The sequence below is a fragment of the Eulemur rufifrons genome, chromosome 6, assembly GCF_041146395.1.
Source record: "Eulemur rufifrons isolate Redbay chromosome 6, OSU_ERuf_1, whole genome shotgun sequence".
In the NCBI taxonomy this organism is placed as follows: domain Eukaryota; kingdom Metazoa; phylum Chordata; class Mammalia; order Primates; family Lemuridae; genus Eulemur; species Eulemur rufifrons.
Genome location: NC_090988.1, coordinates 64,490,119 through 64,511,227, shown reverse-complemented (window position 1 = coordinate 64,511,227; position 21,109 = coordinate 64,490,119). Strand labels below are relative to the sequence as shown.

The window sequence follows — 21,109 nt, the reverse complement described above, 5'->3', positions numbered from 1 at the left end:
CACAAACCTAGAATATTTTGCTTTCTGTCACTATTAGATAAATGAGTTATGTTATTATACTTTGGAATTTGCCTTTGAGCTCTGATTTTCTCTAAAATGATTTTACTTTTAGTTATAACTTAGGAGTATCCAATAAATTTATTTTGAGTTATGGATCTCTAGCTTCTCTTTTATAGTGAGTTTTATAATAGTACTTAAATCTCTCAATTACATTTTTATGTACTTGAAAATTATTAAGAATTACATTCTTTATAAATATATTTATTTCTTATCTTAGATAACTTTTTTCTGAAAATTATGTAATTGTTAGTTCTATTTCTCTTTTTTTTTCCATAAGTTAATGGAATTTCTCAGTGACAATAATGAAGCCGCAGCTGCCGATGTCTTGGAATTTGTTCGTGAAGCCATTCAGCGCTTTGATAACCTGAGAATGCTTATTGTTGAGAAGATGCTTGAAGTCTTTCATGCCATTAAATCTGTCAAGTAGGTTTAAAATACATTTGAATATAAGGTCAAGTAAACATTTTATCAGTTTCTATCTTTAAAGGATCAGTTGGTAGAAAATATTAATATAATGAAGAAATGACTTAAGACAAGCCAAAGTAAGACAAATTAAGCATGACAACAAACATCACCCCACCCCCACACTCAGCTAATCTATAATCTGTGGGCAGAAAAAAATTTTTAGTAGGAGTTTGGGTAGATTTCTCTAGTCTGATTTCATCTAAAACATTGTGAATCTTAAAATGACTAAAGAGCATATTTTTAAATGGCATCACTTTGTGGATGTCATTATTATTTACATCCCCCTTTCACATTTATTGAAGTGAAAAATTGAAAATGCAACCTAGATCTAACATTATATGTTTCCTTTCAGAGAGCCTTGCTAGTAAGAAAGGATCATTGCATTCAAATTTTGTTTCATTTAAAGCAGCTGATGGGTAGACTATAACAGACTTGCAGTGTGTCTGCTTAGATGGGAAGGAAAGGACCACTATAAAATTGTTTATATGATGTGAAAATATATTGATATTTATGGAACTAAGCAAGATTTGCTTCTTATGTGAGGAAAAAAATTGTATCACGGATTTGGTTTTTGATAGCCATTATCTTTTAGAGGTTCAATTTCGATAATTTTTTATGAAAAAATTTAATTAAAATCATAGGAAAAAGGTGACTAAAGATTTTATTCAGTTTAACATTTTATTTATTTATTTTTTTGAGACAGAGTCTCACTCTGTTGCCCTGGCTAGAGTGCCGTGACGTCAGCCTAGCTCACAGCAACCTCAAACTCCTGGGCTCAGGCAATCCTCCTGCCTCAGCCTCCCAAGTAGCTGGGACTACAGGCATGCGCCACCATGCCCGGCTAATTTTTTTCTATATATTTTTAGTTGTCCAGCTCATTTCTTTCTTTCTTTTTTTTTTTTTTTTGGTAGAGACAGGGTCTCGCTCTTGCTCAGGGTGGTCTTGAACTCCTGAGCTCAAACAGTCTACCCTCCTTGGCTTCCCAGAGTGCTAGGATTACAGGCGTGAGCCACCATGCCTGGCCTTCAGTTTAACATTTTAAACTAGAGATATGTTGCTTTCTTTATTTAAACGGAAGTAAAGAATAAAAATTTAAGTTTTTTTTTTTTTTTTTTTTTTTTTTTTTTTTACTGAGACCGTGCACTTCTATATCCATTGTTCTAGGTTTAGCACCTTGCCTCTTCTTCTCATTGACTACCAAAAAAAATAAATTTTTAAATTAAAATAATTTATTTCATAGTAGTAAGTGATAAACCAAATTTACCTTACCTCTACACTAAATGAATACTTTTCTGGGAAACATATGGTATTTATTTTTACCATTCCTGGGTTTACCAATTTTAGAATCTTCCTAATAATAATAACAATAATTATTTTCATTTTAATCCTTGTGATCTCTGGAGAGAATCAAAACTTAGTGTTTGATATAGTCTTTCTGAAATGTTTATCCACAGTCCTGTAGAACTTCAGAATCTTGTTTTCTTTCTTAAGCATAAATTCACAAAGAAAGATCTCTGCTTCAAGATTTATATGCCAGGTTCATGATTCAGATCTTGAAGTATTCTTTATTTTCCCCCTACCATGTGATACCTGTTCATTGTATTCTTGTCTTAGAATTTACCGAGGAGCATTATGGATCCTAGGAGAATACTGTAGTACCAAGGAAGACATTCAGAGTGTGATGACTGAAGTCCGCAGGTCCCTTGGGGAGGTATGTTTTACTTTAGTAAATCCTATTTATATGGTGGTTTTTTACATTAGGAAAATCTGACTTTTAAGTCGTGATTTGCTTTTGTGTTTTTATTTATTAGTGTCTGGGCTAAAGAACACTGAAAAGTATATTTTAATTACCCAGAAAATTAAGACTCAGGTGCTGTGGAAAATTAGGGGAGCCCCCTCCCCCACCCCCTGTTGAGCCATAACACTTCTTGTTTTATTTATATTATTTACCCTTCTGAGTAAGATTTTGTTTGAACAAAATATTCTGTGCTTAAAAAAAAAAGAAAGCATGTAAAATTCTGCTTTAGCCTATGTATTCTAAAGGAAGAATGTCTCGGAAGAAGTCTGACTTGAGAATATTTATGTACTAAAACTGGCAGTATTCCTCATCCAAGTGACATTATGGTAGAATAGAAAGTACATGAATCTTAAATTCAGCTGATTAGTTAAAAAAAGAGAAGAAGAAAGTACATTGGACTACTTGTCAGGAGACCTGGGTTCTAGTCTTGACTCTGCCAATAATTAGTTCTGGGACCTTGAATATAAGTTCCTTAACCTGACTGAGTATCAGTATTTTCAACTATAAAGCAATAAAGGAATTGAAATAGGTAATGATTAAAAACTCTTACAGCTCTTAAATTAGATGATACACTGGTATAAAGGAATAAATACATAGTAGCCATTTGGTTAATTCAAAAGACAGTTGATGAAGTTATTTAAAATAAGTCAGATTTATGTCATTTTAGAAGGATGAGTGCTGTTTCAGGTTAACACTTCAAGGGAAGGGATGGAGAAGAGGAATAAGGCTTGGTGAACATCTACTGTATGTTAGACACTATCCTGTTTATTTTTCTATTAAGTAACTTGTGTGGAAAGAATTAAGACTTCCATTTAACAGATTAAGAAACTGCAGCTGAAAGTGGTTTAATTAACTTGCCCAGAACCATACAACTAATAAATGGTGGAGTAAGAATTCAAACCAAAGAACATCCAACTCCAGAATCCCTGTTCTTCCCACTACATTATCCTGGGAAGGAAAGAAAATTGAAAGCAGAGTTCCAAGTTCCAAAAATCCCGTCAAGGAAATGCCTTCTTTATAGATTGAATATATGATTGAATATTTAAATATAATTTTGCTTGCTATTGATACTATTACTAAATTGATGTTTCCAATTGACTTTTAGATTCCAATTGTAGAGTCAGAAATAAAGAAAGAAGCTGGTGAATTAAAACCTGAAGAAGAAATAACTGTGGGGCCAGTTCAGAAATTGGTTACTGAAATGGGTACCTATGCAACTCAGAGTGCCCTTAGCAGTTCCAGACCTACCAAGAAAGAGGAAGACAGGTAATTTATGGCACCTGCCCTCTGCCAGCTCTATTGCTTTTATTATTACTCATGTGTATACAACAGTCAAATGACTTCTTTTCGCTTATTAGTTTGCTTTTGTGACCAAAATGAAAATCTTTGTCATTTAAGGTACTTGAAAGGAGAAAGATGTTTAAGTTTTTCCCCTCAGAAATTACATTGATGGTTTCAATGCTCTGTCCCTTTCAACTGTTTTCATCAAAATAACTGTGTTCTGTTTAAACTAAAATTATTTTACTCACATAGAAAATGCTAAGTGTAGGTAACTGATGATATTTGAGTTTTGTTGCCTATTAGCATCTAGAAACATATTTTGAAATTTTGAAATTTCTAATTGTTGGATTAAAATTTTGATTTTCTTCCTTTATTTGCTCTCCATTTTTATGGTGAAGATGATGAAATTTATCCCTAAAACTTTATTGAATACTTACTGTATGCTAGGCATTGTGCTAAGTAATTTGTTTCATATAGTTTTGACAACTATAGCCCTTTGAGATAGGATATAATATCTCCATTTTACAGAAGAGAAATTTAAGACTTAGAGAGGTTTATAACATACCTAATACATGAATAGATAAGTTGCAATTTGAGTGTAGCCCATTAGCTCCAATACATACACTCTTAATTATTTTCTCTTTCCATAGTCAGTTGGCTCTTGCATTATTTGAAGATAAGTTTTAAGTCATGGATTCTTTTTCTTTTCCTTTTTCCTTCTGAGAGCTAAAGAGGGAGCTAACTGAGGTCGTCATGACTGATGGGGGTCAGTAAAAGTATTTAATAGGCTTTTTTGAATCACTTCTCCAAAAGCTGTGTGTTTAAGAAGTTGGTGGGTTTTCATTTTCCTTGATTTCTTTGTAGACCTCCCCTGAGAGGATTCCTTCTGGATGGAGATTTCTTTGTTGCTGCCTCCCTTGCCACAACTCTGACCAAGATTGCATTGCGCTACGTAGCTTTGGTTCAGGAGAAGAAAAAGCAAAATGTAAGTTTATTTTTTCTACATGTATCCAACAATTAAATATTGAGTGGCCACTTTGTGCATTGAATGGTAAGGGACACAAAAGATAATGCTAAAGTTCCTGTCATGAAGGAGCTTATGGTTTAATAAGGGAAATGGATACAGTAACATAATATTACTATAAAATTCACAAAGTAATACAGTAATATCATGTGATTAGTCCAGTGGAGGAATATAAGGGCTTATGAAGTCCCTTCTGTTTGCAAAGATTAGTCAAGGACCAGTGAAGAAAATGCCGTTCTCTCTCCAGCATCTTCATCCAGTCAGTCGTTGTCTGCTTTATCCCAGAATAGCTCTTAAATTACTCCTATTTGTAGCTAATACCTTCATCATAGTTTCTGACCATTCTGACTGTACGCTCATTCAACCAACTATGGATTGAAAATATTAAAAAATAAATAATAACCCAACACTAAAAAATTATACAAATTAAAAAACAATACAGTATAGCAACTATTCACATAGTGTTTAGAGGCATACCTTGTTTTACTGCACTTCGCAGATATTGCATTTTTCACAAATTGAAGGTTTGTGACAACCTTCAATTTGTAAAGTCAAGCAAGTCTATCTGCACTGTTTTTGCATCAGCATGTACTCACTTCCTGTCTCTATGTCACATATTGGTAATTCTTGAAATATTTTAAACTTTTTCCTCATTATTATATCTGTTGTGGTGATCTGTGATCAGTATTCCTTGATGTTACTCTTGTGATTGTTTTGGGGCACAGCAACGAACTGTGTCCATATAAGACGGCAAACTTAAGCGATAAATGTGTGTGTTCTGACCACCCCACCAACTGGCTGTTCCCCTGTCTCTCTCCCTCTCCTTGGGCCTCCCTCCTTATTCCCTGAGAAACAACAGTATTGAAATTGGGCCAATTAATAATCCTACAGTGGCCTCTAAATGTTCTAGTGAAAGGAGGAGTTGCAAATCTTTCACTTTAAATCAAAAGCTAGAAATGACTAAGGCTTAGTGAGGTAGACAGGTCAAAAGCCGAGATAGGCCTGTTGTGCCAAATAGTTAGCCAAGTTGTGAATGCAAAGGAAAGGTTCTTGAAGGAAATTGAAAGTGCCACTCCAGAGAACAAATGATAAGAAAGCAAAATAGCCTTATTGCTGATAACAGAGAACGTTTTAGTGGTCTGGATAGAAGATGAAACCAGCTATAACATTCCCTTAAACCAAAGCCTAATCCAGAGCCAATCCCTAATTCTCTTTAATTTTATGAATGCTAAGAGAGGTGAGGAAGCTGCAGAAGAAAAGTTTGAAACTAGTAGAGGTTAGTTCATGAAGTTTAAGGAAAGAAGCCATCTTTGTAACCTGAAGGTGCAAGGTGAAGCAGGGAGGTGCTGATGGAGAAGCTACAGCAAGTTATCCAGAAGATCTAGCTAAGATAATTGATGAAGGTGGTTACACTAAATAACAGGTTTTCAATGGAGACAAAATAGCTTTCTATTGGAAGATGCTGCCATGTAGGATTTTCATAGCTAGAAAGAGAAGTCAGTGCCTGGCTTCAAAGAACAGGCTGACTCTCTTGCTAGCATCTAATGTAGCTGGTGACTTTTAAGCTGAAGCCAATGCTCATCTCCCATTCTGAAAATCCGAGGCCCCTTAAGGATTTTGCTAGATCTACTTTACCCTGTGCTCTGGAAATCTAACAAGAAAGTCTGGATGACAGCACATTTATTTGTAGTATGGTTTACCGAATATTTTAAGCCCACTGTTGAGACTTACTACCCATAAAAAAAGTTTCCTTTCAAAATATCACTGGTCATTGGCAATGCACCTGGTCACCCAACAGCTCTGAGGGAGATACACAAGGAGATTAATATTGTTTTCATGCCTGCTCACACAGCATCCGTTCTGCAGTCCATGGATCAAGAAGTGATTTCAACTTTCAAGACTCACTATTTCAGAAGTACATTTTATAAGGCTATAACTGTCATAGTGATTCCTTGATGATCTGGGCAAAGTAAATTGAAAACCCTCTGGAAGAGATTCTAGATGCCATTAAGAATATTTGTGATTCATGGTAGAAGGTCAAAATGTTAACATTAACAAGAGTTTGGGGCTGGGCGCGGTGGCTCACGCCTGTAATCCTAGCACTCTGGGAGGCCGAGGCGGGTGGATCACTCGAGGTCAGGAGTTCGAGACCAGCCTGAGCAAGAGTGAGACCCCGTCTCTACTAAAAATAGAAAAGAAATTATATGGACAACTAAAATATATATATACAAAAAATTAGCCGGGCATGGTGGCGCATGCCTGTAGTCCCAGCTACTCGGGAGGCTGAGGCAGTAGGATCGCTTAAGCCCAGGAGTTTGAGGTTGCTGTGAGCTAGACTGACGCCACGGCACTCACTCTAGCCCGGGCAACAGAGTGAGACTCTGTCTCAAAAAAAAAAAAAAAAAAAAAAAGAGTTTGGAAGAAGTTGATTCTAACCCTTATGGATGACTTTGAGGGGTTCAAGACTTAGGTGGAGGAAGTAACTGCAGATGTGGTAGAACTAGCAAGAGAACTAGTAATCTAGGGATGACTTAAAGCATATGGGAAGGTGTATGTAGGTTATATGCATATACTGTGCCATTTTATATAAAGGAGTTGAGCATCCATGGATTTGGGTATCCAAGGGGGGTCCTGGAACCATCCCATGGAGGGACAGTTGTATTTCCATTCCCTCCAACTCCCACTCCATCCTTTGTGCTGTTGTTGTCATGTTTAGATCTATATGTCATGTTATAATATAAGCCCTGTGGCACATTTTTGTTATTTTTATTTTAAATAGTCATTTTCCTTTTCTTTCTTAGCTTTTTTTTGGTTTCTTATCTTTTTTAGTGTTTTGACTGAGGTGGGGAGGAGACATGCTTAGCCAGGTGTGAGAAGTTGAGAGTTGGGAGCAGGGCAAAATTCAAGTACCTTCCTGGGTGTTTTAAAATGTTTCTTATTGTGGTAAAATATACATAACAAAATTTATCATTTTAATCCTTTTTAAGAGTACAGTTCCATGGCATTAATTACATTCACACTGTTGTGCAGCCATCACTGCCATTCATCTCCAGTGCTTTTTCATCATCTCAAACTGAAATTTTGTACCAAATAAACAATAACTCCATATTCCTTCCTCCTCACAGCCTCTGGTAACGTGTTTTACACTTTCTGTCTGTATGGATTTGCCTATTCTCAGTATTTCATATAAGTAGAATTATACAGTATTCGTCCTTTCGTGTCTGACTTATTTCACTTAGCACACCTTCATCAAGGTTCATCTATGTTTTATATGTCAGAATTCTATTGCCTTTGAGGGTAAATAATATTCCATTGTAAATATATGTGTGTATGTGTATTTTTATCCATTTGTCTATTATAGTTGATTATCTTTTAAAGTTTTCTTGCATGAGAAAAAGTCTTATATTTACCTGCATCCTTACGATGCTCTTCATTTCTTTGTATAAATTCAGATTTTTTTTGAATGCTTACTAAGTGGCACTATTTAATGCATTTGCATGTTTTAATTCATTTAATCTTTACAACAAGCCTATGAGGAAAATACCATTATTATCACAGCAGTTTTGCAAATGAGAGCATTGAGATTTAGAGAAGTTAAGTAACTTGCCCAAGTACAGAGCAAGCAAATGGGGGAGCCAGATTTGAGCTGGGATGTTCTGCTCCAGAGTGAGCCCTGAGGCCCTCGGTGTGTTGTCCGTTGGTAACAGCGACATTCTGGACAGGCTTAGGGCAGATTGAGGTGTCAGTGGGCAGGGAAGAGGCATAAGAGTCAAGAGGATATGGTTTTTACACCAAGTCCAACTGGCGGCAATGCCTCCCCCGCTCCCCCCAGCCCCTGGTGGTTGGGGAGGGCTTCCGCGAGAGGCAGACTTCCAACTGGTACAGGTCAAGAGGAGATGACATGGTGAGGGACAAAGAGACTCCAGGTCTGACATCCAGCCAGGGGTGGTGGTGGGGTGACTTAGACCCTGAGAGGAACCTGAATCAGGCAAATACTTCACACTGGATGGGAGAAAAGGTTCCCATGTGAGGCATGGGGTGGGCACCCAAGCTTCGTTTTAGGTTGCTTCTGGCCAGAGACAGGACCTGCTAAAGATGTCTCCAGAGACCTTCTGGAGGTACTACAGGACATCTGCCACCTGCTAGATGGATGGATGGCCTCCTCCTGCTACAGTCCTGGCTGGTTGAGGGGCCCTGCGTAGGTCTGACCTGCCAAAGAGTGCTAGGTCCTCACAGGATTCATGGTGCCTGCCCCTGGCCGTGGCACCATTCCTCCCCTGCACGCCTCACATTTCCATCTGATATTTTCTTTCTGCCTATTGATCATTCTTGTAATGCAGGTTTGCTGGTAAAGAATTCTCTCAGCTTTCATTTGCCTGAAAGTCTTTTTTTGCCTTCATTTTAAAAAATCTCTACATGGTAGAATTTTGAATTTTTTTATTTTATTTATTTATTTGAGACAGGGTCTTACTCTGTCACTCAGGCTAGAGTACGTAGAGGACTCTAGCCTGAGTGACAGAGGCTGAGTGGCATGATCAGAGCTCACTGCAAACCTCTAGCTCTTGGGCTCAAGTGATCCTCCTGCCTCAGCCTCCCACATAGCTGGGACTACAGGCGTGTGCCACCACACCCAGCTAATTATTTTATTTTTCTTCATTTCATTTCTGATATTACTAAAATAAATAAGGAGTGATATAAAAACTATGAACCAAAAAACCACATAATGTTTACAGCACTGAAGTACAAATCTTGTTATTGTGGCAGAGTTAGAAACATCAAAGAAAGAATCATATTATCAGATATAATAACAGAAATCTTTCCTTCCCTTAAAAAGTTTTAAGTTTGCTTTTATCTGTGAAACACTTTTTTCCTTAGTGTAGTGATCATTTTATGTTTTACAATAGTGCAGTTTCACTTAATATTGTAACATTTTGCTATGTTACTATAAACTCTTCTTAGTCATAATCATATTTAATAGCTGCATAATAGTCCATGGTTCATTTACCTTTCTCATAGTTAGGCACTTTGATGTTAGATTAGGGGTTTTCAAAGGCTTTTTTTTTTTTTTTTTTAGCTCTGTCATTTAAAAAAACCATAAGTGAAATTTAGAGAGTCAGGTAACTTACATATTATCTCTTATCAATTGATTTTGATTTATGAGTAGTAATTTATTTTGTAACTCTCTTGTGGACCATTATTTATTCATTCAGGTCTGGTCAAAGTGTAATCTTTGGATTATGCTTTTTAAAAGTCTCTAGCATTTTTCGTCTCAAAGTCCAATTTGATTTCCTCTCATGGAGCAGTTGCTTCATTTCTGGTAGTTGGGAGATTATTTACTGTTATCTGTTTGAAAGAGCCAGATTTCTCATAATATACCTAGTTGATAAAGTTTGCTGTGTTTGATACAAAGGAGGACGTTTGGCTGTTGATTACCTCACTGGCAGCCCTTCATTTATGCCATTTTCAGCACTCTGTATTTCTTTGTGTAGAACTTACTTTGTCTCTGGTATCTTTTGCCTAAAAATTTGCTTTAACTTTTCTTGTAGATTTGTTGGCAATGAATTCTCTTGATTTTTGTCTGGAAAGTCTTTATTTTTCCTACACTTTTGAAAGATATCTTTGTGGGTATATAATTCTAAGTTAACAGATATTTTTCTTTCAGTACTGTAGAGATACAGCTCCATTGTCTTCTGGCTTTCTGATGAGAAGTCTATCATTCTTGTGCCTCTGTGTTCTTTTTTTCTCTGATTGGTTTTAGATTTTCTCCTTTCCACTGAGTTTCAGCATTTTGATTAGGATATGCCTTGGTGTGGTTTTCTTCATGTTTCCTTTGCTTGTGGTTTATTGAGCTTTTTGTGTCCGTGGGTTTATAATTTCCATCAATTTGGAAATTTTTCAGCATTATTTCTTCAGATATATTTTTTTGTCTCCTCCTCGTTCCTCTCCTTCTGGCAACAATATCCAAGCTTGGAGGATTATTACACTTACTTTTCTATTGGTACTTCCCCAGCCTTTCAGTAGTTTTCCATGCATGTGTGCAGATCAGTACTCAGCCAGAGGCATTTTGGCAAGGGCATAGAGCATATGTGTCAGGATATTGCTACGTGAGACCAAAAAAGTAAGTTGGAATTCACTTGTGGAAGACTTTGAATAGCAGGCTAAGTCATATGGACTTCAGTATAGAGATGAGGCGGAAATCATTATAGGTATTTACAGGGAGAGTGAAATGATTGATGGAGTATAAAAATTAAGATAATAGCAGTAGGTGATCACACTTAGCATAAGCATCATTAGGAACAACCTGACATGAACTTCCTGCTGTATTACAATTAGAAATACAAAAATTACTGATCTAATATTCTAGTCAGAAGTGTAGGATATTCTATAAAACAACTGTCTAGCTCAGTGAGTTTAAAAAAAAAAAGAAAGAAAGGGAAAAAAAGAAATAAAACAACTGGCCTGGGTTCTTTTAAAAAGCCAATATGATTAAAAACAAAAAGGCAGGGAACTGGTCTAGATTAAAAGAGACTAAAGAGAACAATAGCCAAATGAAATGTGTGGAGCTGATCCTAGATTTAAAAAATAAAATTAAAACATTTTGAGACAATTTAGGAAGATTTATATAAATTCAGAATATAGTAGATATATTGTGGAATTGTTAATTTCTCAGGTAAGAAAATGACATTGTGGTTTTATGAGAATCTGTCCTGATTCTTAGGAGATGAATGCTGAAGTATTTATGAGGTGAAGACTCTTACTTTCATATGTTCAGCCAAAAATAAGTACATATATAGGAGAATAGGAAAGCAAATATGGCAAATGTTAACAGTTGGTAAAGTATCATTCTTTTTAACTTGTCTGTAGTAGGGAGTAAAAAGGATAGCATTAGCATGTGACGAGTTAGAAGGAAAGACTAGATCAAGGGAAAACAGTTAAAAAGCCATTGCTATCTTCTAGTTGAGGGTTAAGGAGGTCTTAGGTCTTAGAAAGGAAGGAGAGGTTGCAAAAAAGATATTTTGGAGATAAAATCTAAAGGATTTGAAATCTTATTCAGGTGAAGTAAAAAGTTGGGTATATTTCTTGGATTGTGAGTTATAGTCAAGCAACATTATTGCAATTGGAGAATCATGGCAATATAAATAACTCATTTCTCTATTTTTCTAGTCGTTTGTTGCTGAGGCTATGTTGCTCATGGCTACTATCCTTCATTTGGGAAAATCCTCTCTTCCTAAGAAGCCAATTACTGATGATGATGTAGATCGAATTTCCCTGTGCCTCAAGGTCTTATCTGAATGTTCACCTTTAATGAATGATATTTTCAACAAGGAGTGCAGACAGTCCCTTTCTCACATGTTATCTGCTAAACTCGAAGAAGAGAAATTATCCCAAAAGGTGAGGTATATGTGATGAGGCTATAAAAGTGCTTTGTGGTTTTTTTGTTTATTTTGTTGATTTTTCAGTTTCATATGTGAGAGCAATCCCTATTAAAGGCCTATAAAAAGCTATCTTTCTGTCCGTATTTAAAAGAGACTTAAGTTTTGTTTTCTCAACACAGAAAGAATCTGAAAAGAGGAATGTGACAATACAGCCTGATGACCCCATTTCTTTCATGCAACTAACTGCTAAGAATGAAATGAACTGCAAAGAAGATCAGTTTCAGCTGAGTTTGCTGGCAGCAATGGGTAACACACAGAGGAAAGAGGCAGCAGATCCCCTAGCATCTAAACTTAACAAGGTAACAAAATGTCAGCTACACTGTAAATTATTTAAATTAGCTATTTAAGAAAATAATAATCAGGAATTTGCTGGTCCTATTTTTTAAAAGCAAAATGACTAGTTATGTAACATCAGTTTTCATCAAGTCACTATGATGGACCCATTAAACCTCAGTTTAAACTCAGAAGCTGTTGAAGTACTTTACTATCTATGTAGTACTGTAAATCCATTAAATGACTTCATAGCTTGATCCAGTTGTGTGGAATCATAGACTAAAAAATAAAGGGAGTAGGGATCCTTAGAGGTTAATTAAGATTTTTAAAGGAAAGCTGAACAGCCAGGGCTCTGTCCTTTTTCCCATACCTTGACCTCAACTTCTCTTGTTCCCTGCTACTTTAAACAAAGCAACTCCACTTTTATAGACTTAATATATTGATTTCCATATAGGATTTTATTAAGAAAACAATTCTTTTTCAAATATATAAATTTTAAAAGCAGTGATCTAGTTTAATCCCTCATTGATTAGATGAGTAAACAGTCTCACATTGATTTTGTTGTTCAAGATAAGATAATAGCAGTATTGGAACTACTAAAACAATTTCTCTCCCTTAAAATTGAGAATGAATATATTACATTTATAAATTTTTTGAATTGTGGTCAAAGTTACATAGGATTTATTATTTTAACCATTTTTAAGTGTACAGTTCTTTGACATTAATTAAATTTACATTATTGTGCAACCATCTTCAGGACTTTTTTCATCTTGCAAAACTGAAACTCTATACCCATTAAGCAGTAACTCCCATTCCAACTTCCCCCCAGCCCCTGTCAATCACCATTCTACTTTCTGTCTCTATGATTTTGACCACTCTGTCTCTTATAAGTGGGATCATACAGTATTTGTCCTTTTGTAACTGGCTTTTTTCACTTAGTATATTATTTTCAAGGTTCATCCATGTTGTACCATGTGTCAGAACTTCCTTTCTTTTTAAGGCTAAATAATATTCAATTGTAATCATATACCACATTGTGTTTATCCATTTATCCTTTCACCTTTTGGTTATGCTATGAACATGGATGTACAAATATCTGTTCAAGTCCCTGCTTTCAGTTCTTTTGAATATATACCAAAAGCAGAATTGCTGGGTCCTATGATAATTCTACTTTTAATTTTTTTGAGGAACCTTCATATTGTTTTCTATAGTGGCTATACTATTTGACATTCGCACCAGCAGTGCACAAGGGTTCCAATTTCTCCATATCCTTGCCAATATTTGTTATTTTCTGTTTTTTTCACAGTAGTCATCCTAATGAGTGTGTGAAATGGTATCTCATTGTGGTTTTGATTTGCATTTCCCTAATGTTAGTAATGTTGAGTGTCTTTTCATGTGCTTATTGGCTATTTATATGTCTTCTTTGCAGAAATGTCTTTTCAAGTCCTTTGCCCATTTTTTAATTGTTTTTTTTGTTTGTTTGAATTTTAGGAGTTCTTGATATCCTGAATATTAACTCCCTTATTAGATACATGATTTGTAAATATTTTTCCCATTCTGTGGGTTGCCTTTTCACTATTGATAAATGTCCTTTGATTGAAATCAAAAACTTTTGATTTTAATGTAGTCCAGTTATTCAGTTTTTTCTTTTGTTGCCTATGCTTTTGATGACAATATTATATTTTTAAAGTGCTATACTTTGGGTGTTTTTAAATTTGAGGGGACATTTAAAATCCTATCTTTGTGGGATTTCAAGCATTTCTTGCTATATGATCTATTTAGTTCCTGAGCTTGAGCAGCAGGAACTACCACATGATCAAGTTTTTATTTGGATCTCGAGTTTTGGAGAGCAAATAGTAAGTTTACATACTTAGGGATTTAACTGAAAATGTATCCAAATGTATTCTACTTGCTAAATTAGGTTAATGTTTAATGTATTTGCTAAACATATTTAACATCTTTTTACTACTAAACTACTTAAGCTTAAAATCAACATATATAACATACCTTATACTGAGTTACTGAACTTAAAAACAAATAGATACCTGGATGTCATCATCATCATTCATTTATTCATTTATTTAAGAGATAGGGTCTTGCTCTGTCACCCAGGCTAGAATATAGTGGTGCAATCATAGCTCACGGTAGCCTTGAAGTCCTGGGCTCAAGCAATCCTCCTGCCTCAGCCTCCCAAGTAGCTAGGACTATAGGCACATGCCACCATACCTAGCTAATTTTTAAAAATTTTTAGTAGAGATGGGGGTCTTGCTGTGTGGCCCAGGCTGGTCTTAAACTCCTGGCCTCAAGCAATCCTCCTGCCTTGGCCCCCCCCCCTAGAGTTTTAAATTCAGTGTTGTTTGAATAATTTTTTTTAACTCTGTATTATTTCCAGTGTCTCAGTTTTAATGTCCATTTCTGCATTACAAAACAATTTTATTGTACCTATCTCAAAATGACTTTTCTAATCTAAACATGTCTGTTAGCCTACCAGACTTAATTATTTAACTAGCATATGTTTGATTAAATTATGTCAGTCATTTGATTATGTCTTTATTTTTGTTTTGACAGGTCACCCAGTTGACCGGTTTCTCAGATCCTGTATATGCAGAAGCCTATGTTCATGTCAACCAGTATGATATTGTCCTGGATGTACTTGTTGTGAACCAAACCAGTGATACTTTGCAGAACTGCACATTAGAGTTAGCTACTCTAGGTGAGGAAATTTACCGTAAACGAAAGATATTACACAGCTGATATTTATGACAAATTATTAAAGGAAGTACACATTTCAATACAAGAATTCTTTTGAGCCCTTTTTGACATTTTGAATCAAAGCTTAGTTTTATATTTAATATTTAGTCTCCTTCAACTCCAGTTTTCTGAACATCTGTCATAGTGATTTTCTTATGCTCTGGGCACATTCAGATGGATTCATTCAATGGTTTGATCTAGCAAATGTCAGTTTTTCTAGATACAATAAGAGCTGTTTAAGTTACAGATTGACCACGTTGCTCACTTAGTGAAATTTTTAATTGCCTTAGTACAGACTAGGTATTTCCTGAATCTTTGGCCGTGTGTGGCCACAGTAACGCATCATTATCACATTTAACAACTTGAGATGTCTTTTTTCTTCTTTTTTTTTTTTTTTTTTTTGAGACAGAGTCTCACTCTCTTGCCCAGGCTAGAGTGAGTGCCGTGGCGTCAGTCTAGCTCACAGCAACCTCAAACTCCTGGGCTTAAGCGATCCTACTGCCTCAGCCTCCCGAGTAGCTGGGACTACAGACATGCGCCACCATGCCCGGCTAATTTTTTGTATATATATATTTTAGTTGTCCATATAATTTCTTTCTATTTTTAGTAGAGACGGGGTCTCACTCTTGCTCAGGCTGGTCTCGAACTCCTGACCTCGAGCGATCCACCCGCCTCGGCCTCCCAGAGTGCTAGGATTACAGGCGTGAGCCACCGCGCCCGGCCCTTTTTTCTTCTTAATAAAGACACATGAATCAGACTCTAACCACTTCTACATCTGGTTTTGAAGTTGAAAATGTAAATTGTATATAGGAACAATACAGTGCGCCCATCAAATTTCATGTGGCTTATGTAAGAGTTAAGGGACTTCAAGATATCAGGGGAAGACATAATTTTGCCCTGTCTTCTTAAGCATGGCTTGTATATAAAGAACTATGTCTCTTAAGAATTTACAAGTCTTTTTGCAGATTATTTTCTTTCTTTGTAATGGAGTATATAGTTTAAGACATAAGCTTTTTGGGAAGTTTGTATTCATTCATTGAAATAAAATAGTAGCCTCAAAGTACCCCCTTCCCCTCACACATATGCAAGTTAAATGTAAAATTATTCTGAGATGCCTATTACCTATTTAAAAGAAAATGTGCATGTTGATATGAATAATAAGGGTGTTAAATGATTTCTTTATCCCCATAATATTTGAATCATATTCTTCTCATGTTCCTTATTTTCCTAGAAACTATTAAGCTGCATACATTTTAAGGTTTTATGGTTAATATATATATTTTTAACCATGCCCATATTCTTTTTTTTTTCAGGGGATCTGAAGCTTGTGGAAAAGCCATCTCCTTTGACTCTTGCTCCTCATGATTTTGCAAATATTAAAGCTAATGTCAAAGTAGCGTCAACAGAAAATGGAATAATTTTTGGTAATATAGGTAAGGTAGTATGTTATGGCATGTGATGTTTGGGTGTTTTTATTAAAGAATTTCTGTGGTGAGTAGCTATGGACATTGTTAGAGGACAGGACCTAAATCCATTCATTCAACATTTATGGACCACTTTTTATGGTACCAAGCATTGTACTATGTTCTGGTTGTACAGAACTGAGCCATATAGGATCACTGTCCTCAAGAAACTGTCAGGCAAAAGGAAGAACTAGATAAGGAAATAATTACAGTACAGTACAATGTGATAAGATTTAGTTTATATACTGTGTACTTTGAGATAAGGAAAAAAATTCCCATAGTGTAGAAGGCTTTTATAGAGGAAAAGAGTATATTATCGACATAACATTTGAACTAAATCTGAAAACTTCATATAGGCATTTATTGCCAGACACACAAGGGGATTTCGAACCTAAAGATTAGCTTGTATAGAGGCATTCAGTCAATAAGCATATTTTATAGCAATTTCTGTCATAGAGAGGGCTACCGTGGTGAGGAACAAGAGATAACTTAGAGTCCAGTAAGGGAAATCAGATATGTAAAACAGATATGAGCAATACATAATGGTAAAAGCTATGAAAAAAACGTACTGGGTAAGGTGAGAGTCCTTGAAAGAATTTGGTTCATTCTCAGAGCAGTGAGGAATTGGGGGATAAGGTTAGGAAAGGCTTCGTGGAGGAGCTAATAATGTTTGAGTAGGGTTTTAAAAGATATGTTAAGTATTCCAATGATAGACAAGTAGACAGTTGGAACAAATACAAGTAGTTGGACATACGTGGAGTTTAGAGTGGGTTGGAGGGTGGTGGTAGGAGAAAAATGAAGTTAGGAAGGAAAGTAGGAGCCATATTTTACTTTTCATGCTAACATTTCAGACTTTTATCTGTGGAAAGGGAAAACATGGAGGAATTATAAATGAATGAGTTATATGATTAAATATTTCTGTGAAAGCACTATAGAAGATTGATTGGAAGAAGTAGGAAGATTAACTAGTAGGCCATTGGAGAAGCCCAAGTGAGAGAAGATAGAGGCTGAAGCCAGTGCGGTAGTGGTTGGAATGGAGAGAAGGGCTGGATGTAATAGATGTTAAGGATATGGTTACTGATTGAAGAGGACGTGCCTAGAGTAACCCTTAGATTTCTGGATTGGGTTTATTGCATTGTTTATATTAATCACCAAAATAGGAAATATAGAGGAAAAGAACAAATTTGCAAGAGACGTAATATATGTATATTTTGTATATGTATATTTCAGTTTATGATGTCTCTGGAGCAGCAAGTGACAGAAATTGTGTGGTCCTCAGTGATATCCACATTGACATCATGGACTATATCCAGCCTGCAACTTGCACTGATGCTGAATTCCGTCAGATGTGGGCTGAATTTGAATGGGAAAACAAAGTTAGTCTTTGGGATATTTTCTTGTATTCTTTATCTTTCTTCCTTTGGGCCAGTGTTAAGGAATTCTCTGATAAAATTAATCCCACTAAAAAAGTATCAGACATGTAAAGTGAACAGTCTTTCAGTATCTGTTCTTGCAAATCAGCCTTAACTGAAAATCATGCAAGTAGTCTGGTAATTTGCTATTGTAAATTGATTAGAGAAGCCATTCTATAATTAATCTGATTAAGACATTGTAGACAATATTCCATCCCTTCTATACATGAACGATCATTTACCATTGAATCTAGTGTCCAAAAGAGGCTTTGCAAAATCCATGCCCTGCTGAGGAACTTTGTTCCTTTGAGCTTTGATTTCTATTAGAAATATTCTATATGCTTCATGTTAATCTTCTGTGAAGTTGTCTGTATCTGAAAGTACTGATACCAACCTGCAGGTTAGGTTGTTGTATTTTGTAGAAGATGTTATTTACTTTCTTGTTGCCTAGTCTGCCACCTAAGTGTTGGAAGGAGGTTCTAATATGAAATACCAGTGATTTACAACTTTCTCTTTGTAAGATTTATGATATCTTTGACTTTTTTTCTCCCTCTCACAGGTAACAGTTAACACCAATATGATTGATTTAAATGACTATTTACAGCACATATTAAAGTCAACCAACATGAAATGCCTCACTCCAGAGAAGGTAAAGTTTGACTGAGAAATTCTTAAATCTGATAGTAGTATAGTAGATTCCTGGCTTTTCTGTATTTCTGTTATCATATTTTTGTTGTTATTCAACATGGGAAAAGCTGTGTCATTCTAGGGTAGCTGAAAGAAGTTATTCCATAGAATGTATTAATCTGCTTACCTCTTTCTATTAGAATGTACCATCCTACTTGTTCCTGGTTGCAGTGACCCAATCGAATAGTTTTGGGGTTTTTTTCGGTCTTTTTCTCCTTTCAGCTAGAGGCTTATTCCAAAATATTTGTGATACTGGATTAGAAAATGTCCATGACCTCTTCTGTGGTCTCTGATTATAAGTCAGAATGTATCTGCTCAAATACAAAATTGTTGGTATACTATGACTTCCTGCTGTGTTTGTGTATGGGGGAAAAAAAGTAGAAAGAAAGAAATATGAAGATGGAGCTCTAAGGAATTTTTTTTAATTAATTAATTTATTTATGTATTTATTTATTTATTTTTGAGACAGAGTCTCGCTCTGTTGCCCCAGGTAGAGTGCAGTGGCATCATCATAGTTCACTGCAGCCTCAAACCCCTGAGCTCAAGTGATCTTCCTGTCTCAGCCTCCCAGAGTGCTAGGATTACAGGTGTTAGGCACTGCGCCCAGCCAGAAATTTTTTTCTTTATAAAATTTCTGTAATGAATCAAATTTCTTTTATCAATATAAGAATGTCTGCTGCCAGACAAGTAGATTTAACTTATATATTAGTTTATTCAATAAATATATTGAGTCCAACAAAAATTATCTCTTCCTTCATGGAGTTTCTGTTCTCATGTGGGAGGTAATCAAAAAGTAAATAGAATAAATAAATACAAATTGGAATATGTACTAGTTCTTTACAATCAGGTTTATTGAGTTATAAAGTACTATGTAGAAAAATTCAGACTTTTTACATGTATAGTTCTATGAGTTTTGATAAACTCATATATAGTCATGTAACCACCACCAAATAAGTACTATTTTAAGTGATAATTCACCTATGCTCTTTGGTTTTGCCTATATGTTGTTCTCTAGTAAAGTGTTGAATTTATCAAAAATTCCTTCCAGGCCCTTTCTGGTTACTGTGGCTTTATGGCAGCCAACCTTTATGCTCGTTCCATATTTGGAGAAGATGCACTTGCAAATGTCAGCATTGAGAAACCAATTCACCAGGGACCAGATGCCGCTGTTACTGGCCACATAAGAATTCGTGCGAAGAGTCAGGTAACAGTTCTTTTTCTTTGAGAGTGTTTCTGGACTGAACAAAGGGAGAAAGAATTATTTCTTTCTTATTTCTATAGGTAGTGCCTTTTGAGCATCAGATACATATACATATGATAGTATTCTCTGAATAGAAATGTAAATTTTGCTTCGTTAAAATTGCTCACCTTTTGGGCCCATGGTTCTGAGATATTTGCTTAAAACCAGATTGAATCTTGTGGGGTGTTTGTGAAATGGGTTCTCTGGAATTTTTTGAAAACCGAGATACAAATCTAGTGACTAAGTAAAGTTTTAGTGAGTCTGTTTTATACATCTTTGGTTTTGTTGTTGGTGTGGTGTCATTGAATCGGGACTTAATTAATTGAAAAACCTACTGGTTGTACATAGTTTCAGTAATTATAAACATCTTCTTTCTTCTTCACAGGGAATGGCCTTAAGTCTTGGAGATAAAATAAACTTGTCACAGAAGAAAACTAGTATATAAGCATAAACAAAAAGTCCTTGAAGCTTTACAGTTGAAATTTAGGTATGGGCTTATTGGACTCCAACGTCTTTTGTACTCTTTCATGCTTCTGTGTTATGTAGAATTTGAGTTCATGCTGAAACCATTCCAGCCAATAATTTATACCCTTTCCCGTAAATCAAGATTGAGTTTAAAATTATAGTTTTTCTTTTGTCTTTAACAGTTCTGAACGCTGTCCTCAAAGTATATAATGTTTCTCACATGTACCAAGATCATTTTCACAGTACAATAAACAGATCTATTCGTAAATTTTTGTTTTATAAATAAATGAATAATTACATAATTTTAGTTATGTAGTAATGGGTTTCTTTTAGTTGGGTTATGGATTTCTTTTTGTTGGGTTATAGATTTCTATTTTAAATATAAATTACTCTTTGAGTTATAAATATATCCACCATTATTAAGAGAATTTATAAACTCAATGATACAAAATAAGACAGGCCTTGATTTACTTGATTATTGTTTTTTACTTATTTAATATTCCAGTGTTACTATCTCTAAAAATGCCTTATCATGTTCTGAAGGGATTGTCTCTGCAATTTAGCCCCAGGGAAAAGATACCAGAATAACTTGAGAAAACAGATCTATTTTCAGTTTAAAGGAGTATTATGAACCCTGACTGAAGTAGACCTACTGTCATTATCCTGAATCATAATGAAAGTAGATAATCCAAAATAGATTTTTTAATCATTCATAGATAGCTTTGGGTGTTTTAGGTTTGTTAGGAATGAAATT

General features: G+C 35.3%; 1 protein-coding gene across 3 annotated transcripts in view; it reads left to right on the top strand.

Annotated features, from left to right (window-relative positions):
- COPB1 (COPI coat complex subunit beta 1) overlaps positions 1-20,662 on the top strand; it is a 40,834-nt gene extending 20,172 nt beyond the window's left edge. For all 3 annotated transcript variants that reach the window (XM_069469622.1, XM_069469624.1, XM_069469623.1), the window contains exons 11-22: positions 338-483; positions 2,140-2,236; positions 3,429-3,589; positions 4,469-4,589; positions 11,793-12,020; positions 12,184-12,363; positions 14,906-15,050; positions 16,402-16,521; positions 17,782-17,927; positions 18,523-18,612; positions 19,699-19,854; positions 20,276-20,662. In XM_069469622.1, the coding sequence (XP_069325723.1) occupies positions 338-483; positions 2,140-2,236; positions 3,429-3,589; positions 4,469-4,589; positions 11,793-12,020; positions 12,184-12,363; positions 14,906-15,050; positions 16,402-16,521; positions 17,782-17,927; positions 18,523-18,612; positions 19,699-19,854; positions 20,276-20,335 (1,650 nt within the window). In that variant the 3' untranslated portion in view covers positions 20,336-20,662. The remainder of the gene's footprint in view (positions 1-337; positions 484-2,139; positions 2,237-3,428; positions 3,590-4,468; positions 4,590-11,792; positions 12,021-12,183; positions 12,364-14,905; positions 15,051-16,401; positions 16,522-17,781; positions 17,928-18,522; positions 18,613-19,698; positions 19,855-20,275) is intronic.
- The last annotated feature ends 447 nt before the right edge of the window (positions 20,663-21,109 follow it).